Source organism: Eptatretus burgeri, chromosome 5 (genome assembly GCF_056783735.1).
Source record: "Eptatretus burgeri isolate ZD-2024b chromosome 5, Ebu_testis_v1, whole genome shotgun sequence".
In the NCBI taxonomy this organism is placed as follows: domain Eukaryota; kingdom Metazoa; phylum Chordata; class Myxini; order Myxiniformes; family Myxinidae; genus Eptatretus; species Eptatretus burgeri.
The window spans coordinates 66,403,243-66,416,225 of record NC_140965.1 but is presented as its reverse complement, the minus strand read 5'-3'; the positions used below and the strand labels follow the sequence as shown (position 1 = coordinate 66,416,225).

The 12,983-nt window shown below is 42.7% G+C and overlaps 1 protein-coding gene across 3 annotated transcripts; it reads left to right on the top strand.

The window, feature by feature from the left end:
- Positions 1-1,108: 1,108 nt before the first annotated feature.
- Positions 1,109-11,979, top strand: UCK2 (uridine-cytidine kinase 2). 3 transcript variants are annotated; one of them, XM_085882185.1, is made up of 7 exons: positions 1,109-1,261; positions 2,285-2,444; positions 2,956-3,052; positions 7,682-7,824; positions 7,956-8,053; positions 10,170-10,218; positions 10,532-11,979. In XM_085882185.1, the coding sequence occupies exons 1-7, from the start codon at positions 1,181-1,183 to the stop codon at positions 10,666-10,668; spliced, it is 765 nt and encodes a 254-aa protein (XP_085738311.1). In that variant the 5' UTR covers positions 1,109-1,180; the 3' UTR covers positions 10,669-11,979. The 3 variants fall into 3 exon arrangements, with proteins under 3 accessions (XP_085738311.1, XP_085738312.1, XP_085738313.1); XM_085882186.1 differs by having other exon boundaries at positions 10,500-11,979; XM_085882187.1 differs by lacking the exon at positions 2,285-2,444 and having other exon boundaries at positions 1,160-1,261.
- Positions 11,980-12,983: the final 1,004 nt, after the last annotated feature.

The window sequence follows — 12,983 nt, the reverse complement described above, 5'->3', positions numbered from 1 at the left end:
AATTACTGGTTAATCCCCCTTGGTGATTCAGGCGTTCAGTCACTGCCTTTATTTATTTAATATCAACCTTTAAAAAAAAAAAAAAACACGACTCATTTCTGATCAAGTGTTGGTTCATTCATGTTCTATTTATTCCGTACGCATTCTGAAACCAAGCGAGATGCATTTAAATAAAAGCGAACTTATGTAGAATCTGCTGTAAACGAACAACAGCAGAGCTGACATTTATTAACATATACACCACCAAAAGGCAACTCCGTTTATTGCAACATCCTGCGCAGCAAATCGAATCGGAAAAAAAGTGAGGGAAGTATGAATAAGTAATAGTGAAAGGAAATCGAAAGAGGACGGGGGATAATGGTGAGCAATGAAGAGCTGTGGATAAATGCACTGGGTATGGCAGTTTATACACCGTCACTGTTTTCCATTCCGAAATTCAAGGAACATTTACCTTTACCTTGGAATACAAAGGTTTCTTACGAAGCCACAAATTACAGGACAAGATAAAAAAAAATGTCGAAAAACGCCCCCGGATGTCTCAGTGAAGACTTTTACCACGTAATTAGGAACATTTTTTTCTCTCCAACGGTTGCACAATAATCGTGTGGTGATGGAGTTTGTCGCGTGGCTTGAGGAATGAGTGGTCGTTTTGCTTTCACCCAAGGAAGGAAACAGTGAAACAGGAGAGAAAAAAAAAGAACAAAGACGAGGGGATGGACACAGCACAAGGATCACGGACAAACACACAGCGAGGAAAAGCGTAAATTTACTCTCATTCTGCTTGTATCTGCTGTGTTCTGTGCCATAATTTTCGTGAGCTTTCCACACCAAACACCAGAGCCAAGCACGCCGTGCCGCCATTAATAGAAAGGCTTGGGAGGCGGAAAAAGGCCCCCAAATCAACACGCCCCTATTTCGGCACCGTAAGCCTGCCCGGCGCATTCGCCTGTCACAAGAGTCCGTTAATATTGTATTCCCATCATGATCACAAACGGTTTGCGCTGACATGCTAGAAAACTAAATGTTAGCAGCGTCCTTTGACAAATGAAGTGCGTCTGTCGTCAATTGTGGGATTTCCTGGATGTGCGCCAACGCAGGCGCGCCTCGGACAGCTTTAGCGCAGGGTCCTCGCCCTTTCTTATATAAGACGTGGCTGAAGCGAGGCGTTCACGTTGGCGATATGGCGGGGGACCGAGGCTGCTGTTTAGGGCAGGGGCTGCCGGTGCTGATCGGAGTCAGTGGGGGCTCGGCCAGTGGAAAGGTGAGCTAGCCGGGTCCATCCCAGCCGGCTGTCTCCTTTACTGCAGACCAACCGCACTTGAGTTATTGATTTATCATCGAGACGATCCACGTGTTCGAAATCTTGAAAAAAAAAAATTCCCATTCTCCTGTCTTTTATTTTATCCCATATCTGGAGTCCCTTATTATTATTTATTTTATTATTTGTTAATTTGCGAAGGTGAGACTTCTGGTTGTGAACGTTTTGTTCACTCTTGTGTGTGGAGGAAGAATTCAAAAGTCAGAATGGTCCTTTGCTTTCCTTTAACCACCACCACCACCACCCTCCAATTTCAGTGGTTATTAGTGCGTTCGTTTCCTGTTTGAGATGTTTCGGCGCCACCAATTTGAGAGAAGTAATTTTACTCTGTTTTGGCGCCATAACAGCGTATCCAATGGAAATTGGGGGCGGAGAGGAAACGTGGGCTCGCCTTGTACACGTCACTGCGTATTTCTTACGTCATTACGTTATTCCCAAGTTCTGGCCGGAGCCTTTGCATCAAGCGATGCTGTTTCCCAGCGCTCTGCGTTTGAGTAACTTAAAACTTCCTGCTGAAGCATGCGATGGCCAGTGGGTCACCAAGTGATTGCTTTATTGAGGTTTTGGAATTTTTATTTATTTAATTTTCTTTCCTCTATCTCCAATGATTCAATGACAAAGCCAAGGATTGGAGGGGGGGAAGCACCAATTCCCCCACTCCCCCCCTTGAATCTTCTTTTAAAATTTAAAGTAACGGAGGGTGATATGGGGGGAGTGGTGGCCATTCGGTGCTCAATATGTGATTATAACAAACCACTATATATATATATATATATATATATATATATATATATATATATATATATATATATATATATATATATATATATATATATATATATATATAATTCTGTTACTTTTGGTCCAGGTGATTTAAAATGGACGTTTGGCACGAGAAGGTACTTTGACTTGATCCAAGTTGCACAGTTGTCTGCATAAACCCACAAAGTTTTTCTCCCTTTCCAGTCCTCTGTATGTGGACGGATAATGGAGCTATTGGGACAGAATGAGGTGGAACAGCAAAGCCGCCAGGTTGCCATGCTGAGCCAGGATAGCTTTTACCGAGTGCTGACTCCCGAACAGAAAATGAAGGCGGACCGGGGCCAGTACAACTTCGATCACCCGGGTAGGAGCACCTGCTCGCATGGTCGACGATCCAGTGTGTCCCGTGCCTTGTAAATTGGCTTTTGGTGACCTGTCTGCGTGGCTCAAAGATCCAGTGTGTCCCGTACTTTGTCTGACTGCTTGTCTGCCCGACTTGGTGGATCCACTGTATCCTTAGTGTGTCAATGCCGGTATGGTTACCTGCCCATGTTTTTGTTAGGGTTCGGTGTCCTGTTTGTAAATGACGACAATGATTGGTATCTGCCGTAGATACAGCATTGGTGGTTTTGAGATGTTTCCCTAACCTGTAGTTTGGTATCGGACAAAGTTTCCTCTTGTGCCTTCCTCGTATCGTCACTAACATGAAGCACTTGCATGACTTGAAGTTGGAAATAAAAAAAGCACTACCTATAGTAGTCTTGCTTCGTAAGCCCATTGCTGTTGGCTTTAGCCACAACCCTTTGAACCATGGTGTGATCACAGTGCAGACCTTGTCTCTCCCTCGTTTTGTGATGACTGTTCTTCCTGTACAGATGCTTTTGACAATGACCTCATCTACACGACTCTACAAGACGTCATTGCTGGGAAGCCCGTGCAGATCCCCACCTATGATTTTGTCACACACTCCAGGCAAGCTTATTCGTCCATCCCCTGTCTTTGCATGTAACGAATTGTATCTCCTTCGCACATGGCGTTGGCTCAAGCTTATTCCTTTTAAGTCCGATCGCAAAGTTCCCTTCCAGATATCCTCCAGACGTTTTAGAACATTCCAAACGTCTTATTTGGTGTGATTTTATTTTTAATTTATTTATTTGTTCCAGGAATCGAACGGGTTGATCGAACGGCCAATTTTGGCCAGGTCTTTTCAAAGGTTATCTTTTGTAATTGCACAGCATCCTTCGATCGATCCACATGACGTGGAAGACTCGTATGGCTACACCATAGGAAACTGCAACCCTGCTATTGGGTGATATTTTATTATAACGGATTTGGGCCACCTAAAGATCGTTTGTACAGTTTCCTCCAGCTCTATTATCCTGCCTGTGTGGTCGAGTTAGGTGGTGACCAAGCAAGATTTGGCATGCTTCATTCTACATTGTGTAAAATGCCACTTTTGGCTCGTGTGCTTTCCATGCCTTAAGTGGCTTGCCAAGATGCGCTGCTCTCCTGCACCTCGAGTGAGGCAAACCGACGGATGGAGACGGCGCAGCATCTAATTATCGTATTTGTAACGTGCTTGCCAAGTCCAAGCTATTAGTTCTGTCGGTGAAGTCTCCTTTCCACTGCTGGCAAACCAAGAGGCATCGGGTTTTCTTTAAACTCGACACGTAAATGGAACATTACTTCAAAGTGTTCCGATCAACTTCGGTGTCATTGGGTCGGTGACGTTGCCTTTCAGATCGACTTCGTAACCTATTAAGTTTTCGGGGGACTTTTGGTGAACATTTTGATGACTTGTTTACTGGACTGTGGTTTTTCCTGTTTGAATACCCATTTGATGCATGTTTTGAGTAAAAATTGTTTTTTTATTTTTTTTAAGTATTATTTCTGTGATCAGGATATCTCAAGAAGTTGTAGATGAATTTGGATGAAACTTGGACGCGTTGGGTATTGTGACGAGCATTGGATTTTGGTAAAGATCTGGACCCGATAAATTTTTTAAGTGATTCTTCACCATTGAGATTGGGCTAAAAATTGTATCGAGCACGTTTCAAAAAGTTGTGGGGTGATGGATTTTGACATAACCTGGTGGATGAGTTGGTTTGGTGACGAGAGCAAGCTTGGATTTTGGTGCAGATGCAGATCCAGCCTATCGGTGGGATGCAAAATGTAAACTGTTCGTCCTGGTGGAGGGACAGCACTCTAACAAGTGCTATTCTCGTTTATTATTTTTTTCCCACCCCTTCTCCCAAACCCTTACACCAGCCAAGTTTGCAGCAATATTTATTTTTGTTTTTGAGGTTTAGGCTCATGGAAGTAGGTGGTAGGATGTGCATTCAGTCTGTGTGCATACCAGTATTTACCACTAGTCATTATAATGAGATCTTTCAAAACTAAAAGGGCATTTGGTGGGGTAATGTAACACCACCACCCTGTAATGCCTGATCAATCGTAACATATCGGGCCCAATACATTTTTTGAAATGTGCTATATATTGTTTTTGGCCCGATCTCTCAATGGTGAAGAATCACTTTTAAAATTCTACTTGTCTGATCTGGATCTTCACCAAAATCTAATCGGTTCGTCCTTGTCACGTACTGAACCTGTCCACCAATTTCATCCGAATCCATCCACAACTTTTTGAGATATCCTGTACATGGACAGAAAGGGGTGAAAACGTCACCACCTTCACCTTCGGTGGTGGAGGTAATAAAGTTGTACCTTGAGGATTGGGAAAGGGACGAATCGGTAAAGATTACGATGGGTGCCCATAGAGGATTGGGGTGACAATCTTGACTTCAAAGGGTTGTCGGATTGGGTTTGAACAGGGAAATGATTGATGGAGTACAGTGTCACCAATTTATGCCGTCTTCTTTCATATGCAGCACAAGGTTGTATTGTAGCGTCATTGGCTGTGGGCACGGCTGCTGCTGATATGCCCTCTGGAGGTTAGGGCAGGAATTTGGAATATGGACATGGTGCTGGCGATGGCTTGCCCACTCTTCGTGAAGGACACTGTGGGATCTTTCACGTCCACCCTTAAATGCCCTCAGACGGGCTGCCTGTTTAAAGGCCCGGTCACACCTTGACGTTTTAGCCAGCGATGGCAACGTATTAAAATGTATGTAAAACGCTGGCTTACGTTGAACTTTTGATGTTTTTTTTTTTTTTCAAGATTCGGACGTATTCATAGCGACTTGGTCTTATGTATAATGCATTGGTAACTACACAGAACGTTTCGTTGTGTTATAGATAACTTGTACCAACGAATGCTGAACCTGTTGTTGGCCTACACAACCGATGCCCAACGATAGTCTAACTTGGGCATAGCGCGTTGCACGCATCGCTGACGATGTCGTGACGTAGCCTATTAAAAGGCTGACGCACAACGATTCGAATCATAACTGCCGTGGAAATGGAAGTGACAACATCGCGGTCACACCTTGCTGATCTTGCCACCGTATGCCGACCTAAGAAAAATGTGTCTAAAACGTTGGGGCACGTCAAATACGGTATGAGTAAGTTTGGTATACGTGAGTAGAACGCTAAAGTACGCTATCATACGTCGTAGTAAGTAGATTACGTCAAGAAATTTTAAACATGTTCAAAATTTTACGACGTACTCGGCGTATGACACACGTTCCGCATGCGATGGGGATAAGTTGTACACACGATATGTGGACGCTTACACACGTCCACAAACGCTACTTATAAGCTACTCATAAGTCGAAACACGTCGCGGTAATGTCTTTTTTACGCGAAACTTATTTCTAACTTATGTTTGACGTGCTTTGAACCAATTCTTTACGTAGTCCCAACACACATCGACGTATGTAGACGTATTCCAATGACGTCTTCCGGTCGACAAAAAAAAAATGAACGTGTTTCTAGGTTACAACTGCCATATAAAGACGTGTTCCCAGCGGTTTTGGGAATTGGTATATAAAAATGCTGCTCATAAAAGGGGAACCCAACAGTGTTTTCGAGTCGATGTCCATGTCAGCAGTAACAGTATCAGTATTAGTATCAGTATTAGTTTGTTCATGTTGGCAGAGTGTGAGGGGGAGGGTGGGGTTATGATGGATCGTCCTTGCGTCCGCGTGTCCACGGGTAGGAGACATCTTTTCACCATTGTTCGAAGTTTTTCGCGGCTAATTTTTTATGGGGCTTTTTCAACAATGAGCTATAGCTTGTTTTTACGATTTAGGTCTATTCATAACGGGTTGGACAAATGCACAATGAACTAATAATGTGCATAGAGCGCTTTGATTACTTATAGATACGGTATACCAACGAATAATTATCGTGAAGCCGGCGTTCACAAACTATGCCCAACGATAGCCTAACTTATCCATATCGTGCGGCAGTTTATCTTTGCCAGTGCGTGGGGTTTGCTATTCATAGGCTGCCACTCAACGATTTAAATGGCTGCATCTCCACTATTGAAAGTAGACGCTTGCGCTCAACAATTGGATTTTTTTTTACACTCAACGACTTTTAAACGGTACCACTCAACTATTTTCATTGTTTACAATGAACGATTTAAATTGCTGTCACTCGCCTTTGTTTTTTGACGCTGGGGTTTGGAAATTTGAAGCGTTTCTTCTGAACGTGTTAAAACGCTCAAACTCGACTATTTTAAATAGACGCTGCCGATGGACAATTGGAATCATAGCCAAGCTAGACATCGAAGTGTGAACATCCTCGTCATGCCGAAGAAAAGTTTGAAGAATGCTGCAAATAAGTGTCCTGGCCGTGGCCGTGGACGCTGACGCAAGGACGATCCATTATACCGACGTCTTTCAGCCTATGAGTAACTTAAAAGTAACGTCTGTCGATGTGTGGCAACGATCGCGTAACGTGCCAACAACACGTTAATCATAGGTTAGAAATAAGTTTCGGGTACGCTAAACATTACCTCGGCGTGTCTCAACTTATGATTAACTTACAAGTAGCATGTGGTGACGTCTGTCAACGATCGCAGACCGTGCATACAACTTGTGGCCAGCGTAGCAGAACGTGTGAGTCATACGCCGGCATACGTCGTGAAATTTCAAGCATGAAAAAATTTTAGGACAACTGAAAAGTACAATGTTTAAAGCCAGCGTACAACGGCGTATGGCAGTGTTTTTCAGCATGCTCTCAATGTTATCAAAACTTACCCATAACGTATTCAATGTGTGCCAGCGTTTTAGAAAAAAAATTCAAAAATCGGCATACGTTGGCTAAAACGTCAAGGTGTGACCGGGCCTTAACGCCCATCCGAGGGACGGCGCGCATACATTGATTAATCATCCTGCCTGAGACATCAGGATGACGGTTTATAGCTGGGTTAGGATTTAAACTTCGGTGAGAGACCTTTGAGGTGAGTACATACCTTGAGGCCATACTGCCACCCCTTCACGTATAGTCCTGTGGTGTCATGTGGTGTCTGCTCATGGAGAAGCAACAGTATCATCACCTGCTCGTGGAGAACTGCCGTGGCTAGCATTTGTCTTTACAAATGAATTGGAAGTGAGATGTGATTAAATGAGGATGAAACTTGCATTGAAAATGATGTTGATTGTTAACACCGAGTTCCTCTTGTGTGTGATGTAGACTTCCTGAGAGTGTGATGCTCTTTCCAGCTGATGTCGTCCTGTTTGAGGGAATCCTGCTGTTCTATGTGCAGAAAATACGCGACATGTTCCAAATGAAGTTGTTTGTGGACACGGATGCAGACACTCGCCTCTCACGCAGAGGTACATATCACCCACTTTAAATTCATGTTCTGTTCCACCGGAAGTCAGGATTTTGTTGCTGGATGTTTTCCTGCATCTAAAGTTCAGTGGGTGGCAGACTCGAGCCAATGAGTGATTCTGTGCATGTGCAGTTCTCAGGGACATCGGTCAGCGTGGCCGTGACTTGGAGCAGGTGTTGGCACAGTATACGACCTTCGTGAAACCAGCCTTCGAGGAATTCTGCCTTCCGGTAGTTATCAGCGGTGGTATTGGTAACATGCAGCTCACTTATGTAATGAAGTGTAAAATGACACGAAGTGATACAAATTTCCCCCAACATGGTGTCACATAAATATATGGGTGTCAGATGTCTGGTGCAATTGGTCATTGCTTCCCATTGTGGTTACATTCTTTAAAAATGTGACAAAGCTAATCCAATTTCCCCATAATTATTAATGAAAATGGAGGGGGGGTAGGGTGGGTTGGGAGGTTCCGTTCCAGGGAAAAATTTTTATCAGACAAAAGACATCATTTTCACGTCGACTACAAGTGAAGAAAAAAATTAACAAATAAATATATTATTTTAATAGATTGAATTTTATTTATATATATATATATATATATATATATATATATATATATATATATATATATATATATATATATGTTCTAATATTTTCTCATTGCTTCAGATCTTAATTGGTTAGCTCTTCCTGTGTGATTGTGTGACGTTAGCTTCTTCCACCTCATCGAAACCTGCTTTTTCGGCCAAGCCGAGGATAACTTTCTTCATAGCGGGAACAACATCTTTAAATCCTTTCAATTAATTGACCCATTCAGGCTACAACTGTGATAGAATTAGTGGGGTGCTCGGACAACAACGAATCTGTTACCAGAACTGCAATATTTTGGCCTAATGCTATTGAGAAAATGTAGAAAATGCTGACCACATGGATAGAGTCTCAGAACCAACAGAACATGTCTTTGTCTGGAATGAACATTCAAGAGCAGTTGAGTTTGTTTGGTGATCTCACCAATGATCCAGTGCATTATGCTGCCACCCATGCGTTCCACAATCTCAAGTTGACGAGGGAAGCTGCTGCTGTTGCAGATCATGCTGCTGCCTAACAATTTCCAGCTGTCAAGTGGGTGATTGCGGATGGAAGTTGCACACTGAGCTCGGTGTTTAACCTCTGAAACTGGACTTCATTGGAAAAGCATGTCCAGCCACACTTTGATCTTCATCTCCAACTCTGGCCTGAAGCAGTGATTGAGTTCAGAGGTTTCATGGAGACTGAAGTCAGTGAAGAAAGGCAACAGATTGTGGACATGGCCCTGCAAGTGGGATTTCAGGATGTCGACGAAGATGAGCATTTGCTTCTCGCACAGAGGGGCTGAGCAGTGAAGCTCTGGAGGAGCGCATCAGAGAGGAATCAGGATAGAGTCTTGAGGAGCTTGTGCCTGTTAAAACCCTCATGACGAAGGTCATAGCTAAAGGTTTCAAATTGGTCGCTGAAGCCATGGCCATCTTTGAACATGGTCCTGACTATGCTAGGTTCCAAGGTACAGAGGGAGATGGATAATGTCCTGAAATGTTACAAGGATGCCTATGAGCAGAAAACGAAGGCAGCCACTTTAGTCTCCAATATAAAGTTCTTCAGAATTTTTTTTTTAATCTCAAGTGAATCAGCCTCCATTTCATCCTCTGAGCCTCCAACCTCAACTGGACAGCCTACCCCCACCTGAATGAGCCTGCCACAAGCAATAAATTGTCCACCCAACCCCAATCATAACTGATTAAAAAGTAATTTAATGTTTTTATTTCTGCATTGTTTATCGTTTTACCTTAAGTTGAAATCTCTTCCCCCCCCTTTTTTATTTTTCTAAAACATGTTAAATATTGCCTGTATAACATGTTTTCGAATAACATGGCCCTTTGTAGGAATGCATCCTCCATGTTTGTTATACGAAGGTCAATTGTACTGTACGTACTCTGGGCTTGTATACCAGTATTTATGGTACAGTTTGTACTGTAGTTTTATTAAAATGAGGAAAACCATTCCGAAATTAGAGGTAAAACTACTTTATAATGAACGGTGACCGACTTCAATTGAGTGTTTTCTAATTGATCAGCGACTTGATAATGAAACTATCAGCGTGGACCGACTGTATATGCGACAAATGCAGTGTTGAGTGCAGTTGCATTGCTCATGGTGGTGCAGCCTTTAATAGTGTATTATGCAGTTTGTAAAAAAATAAAAAAGTCCACCAAATGTAGTTTGTTGCAGCTTCCAAAGCTTGTTGCATTTGTGAGAATACCCAAGTGCTGGTGTTCCAGTGTCAAACATGTCAACTGTCTCTTGCAGACTAAAAAATATGCGGACGTGATAATTCCTCGTGGGGTGGAAAACATGGGTAAGTTGTGAAGCTTTCACCTTCTTTCCTTGAGCACACCATCCAACAAGCATTTTTACCTCCTTGTTAAAACCTGTGCAGATTGCTCATTCCATTTTATAGTTTCCAACAAGTGGCATGAAAAGTGATTCCAAGTTAAGTTGAAAGTGAGATGGTTCTTGATGCTTGCCTTTTTAAAGGTTTGCACCTTGTTCAAAATGTCATGATTGCGATGAAGTGTGACACCAACTGTAAGTGAAATGGTTGATTTTTTTTTTTTGTTGTTGCCGTTGGCCTTCTAGTCCTTCCTGATCTGGGCTTTGTTCTCCTGCAGTGGCCATCAATCTGATTGTTCAGCACATCCAGGACATTCTCACAGGGCGGAATACAAAGAGGCAAAACGGGTACATAAATGGCTACAGCAATGCCAAGGCCTATCCACTTGCAGAGGCTTGCGGTCGTCCTCACTGACAGGACAGGCTTGGTGCAGCGTTCCCTTCCCCATGTATGAACTTCATTGCACATTGAGTGCAGTGTTTGCCAAGTGACGGACAGTGGTCAGTGGTCAGCTTGGTGCTGGGATAGGGGCGAGGTAGCAACCACGTTTGTCTTAACCTTTATGAAAACTGTACCATCCAAAAGGTGTCAGAAGCAGTATTTAATGAACTGCCATTTTAGGTACTCAAGAGTCCTTTCAATGTCCTGCTGCACCCTCTTATTAGGTGAAGCAATAAACTTGACCCTGAGAAATTGCTTTTAAAATGAAGGTGTCCCAAGGCCATTTCAACAAAAAGGTAATGCGCTTGTATCACGATTCCACATGAGAACCGTTTTGGCTTTTGCGTTGTGTAGCAGGTCATCAATTTGATGCCAGCATGTCATGTTTCTCCAAATGTCGGTGAGGCTTTGATACAGTGACCAACCTGAACAGCTCAGCAATGCTTTCCATATTGGACTTTTCACCTCGATATGAAATGTGTGACTTGTTGACAGGTAAACTATGCCCCGAATCATCCCTACCAGTGGTGTTGGTGAAGCATTTTGCTTCAGGCTCCTGGTGAATTGTATTTTGCTCATCTCATGGTAACTGAGCGTGCTGGTTCAGTCTGCGATGCTGGTATCTCGATGGTCATGCAACCACTTGGACCTTTTGGTATTTTCCCCACTTTGAATCGAGGTGTATATTTATTGTGGGCTGTGCACTGGGAAGCAATGATTTCTCAACCTCCGAATGGGCTCATCTTGGAGCCTCGACTTCGACATTAAAGTGAAAGATGGTGTTTGTGCCATGTTGGTGTTAAGCCTTGCTTTGAAACTGCATCTAAAAGCTTGTTTTTATTTTTTCCCTTTTTTTTGGGGGGGGTGCTGTTTTGTTTACCCCTTACTCTGTTCACACGATGGTTTGTGTATTTAATGTATATAAAATAAATGATGCTTCTTGCTGAAATACTTCCTGTTTACATGTTTTGTTATCCAATGGATTTGGTTTTGTGTTTGTATTTGTCAGATATTTAAACTCATCGGGCTTTTCTTCTCTTTTTTTTTTTTTTCTTTTTTTTTAATTTAAAAATGTAATTTGTACCGATGCCTCTCCTGCCCCCTCCCTCCCCCCTTCCACCCCCAATTAGTTTGAATGATATGTGGACCATTAAGTTGACAGTATCCCAGAATATCATAGGATTAAAATGTCTGTTTACGAGATCAGATGAAGTTTTTCATTCTGAAAATGCATTTCCTGATGTGAGGTGGTCTGATTTAAAATAAAACGTGACTCGAACTGCATCTCGACATGCTTCTGTTCCAAAAGTACCTGCTTAGGTGAGTCTCCAGCAGTCCCTGTTTAATGGTCCATAATCACACCACAGGTTTCCTTGATTGGGGTTCCCAAAGAACCCGGTATTTTTTATTTCATTAATTTAATCCAACTGTGCTGCCAATGCAACGCCACAGCGCAATGCATGACGTCATTGTTGTCGTCCCTTGATCTTGAAGGTTTCTGTTGTCTTGGGTTCACTGACTGAGCCTAGTTCTAACTCCCAAACACAGTGCCCTTCTACGCTATTACATTTGGGTAAATAACCTCAACACTAAAACATTTTTTTTTATCGAAAGTGTTTTGTGAATGACATTAAACAACGAGTATGTTTTGTGATTGATTAAAGTCTAAAATCGTGTTTTTTTTTTTTTTGTTTTTTTTTGGCCTTGTCTGTTGTTAACCTGGATTGTTGAGGTGACTGAGGGTACAAAATGAAACAACATTCCTTAAATCCTTGTAGCTGTTGGAGATGAGATTGAGATAGCTGGTGCTTCTTATGTTGGACTTTCCAATTATCCATATTCTTGGCTATCAAAAGATTGCCTTGGGGAAGGAGGAAGAGTATAAAAGGATTGATGGAGGGTGGGAGTGCCATTCCAACACCAAACCCTTGCTTCTTGATTGGCTAAGCATGCAGGGCTCCTGGTTTACAATGAAAGCCCAACTAAGATTTTGCTCCCAAGGAAGTTCGTGAACATTAGAATGTAATCCAGTTGGGGGTGTGGTTGGCTGAGAGGTGTGTGTGTCCGGGACCTGATGTCATCCCCGAAACATTCAGGTGGTTGCGGAGCTGAGTGACCCATATGGGTCACAGACCACTGCAAGTACAACCTGACTTTCACTTGACCCAAAATCCTTCCATCACCCCTCTTCTGCTAACCAAGTTTCCTCTTACTAATTCACAACTTCAGTGTGTTCATTTGAGGCTCCATGGATATCTGGTGCTTTTGTTTTAAGTTGACTTAAGATT

What these genes read in the sequence shown, in the direction of transcription:
- UCK2 (XM_085882185.1), top strand. Translation starts at nt 1,181, where the DNA reads ATGGCGGGGGACCGAGGCTGCTGTTTAGGGCAGGGGCTGCCGGTGCTG. An exon ending in GTACAACTTCGATCACCCGG is followed by an intron (nt 2,445 to 2,955) that starts GTAGGAGCACCT and finishes CTTCCTGTACAG; the next exon opens with ATGCTTTTGACAATGACCTC. An exon ending in TCGTGGGGTGGAAAACATGG is followed by an intron (nt 10,219 to 10,531) that starts GTAAGTTGTGAA and finishes GTTCTCCTGCAG; the next exon opens with TGGCCATCAATCTGATTGTT.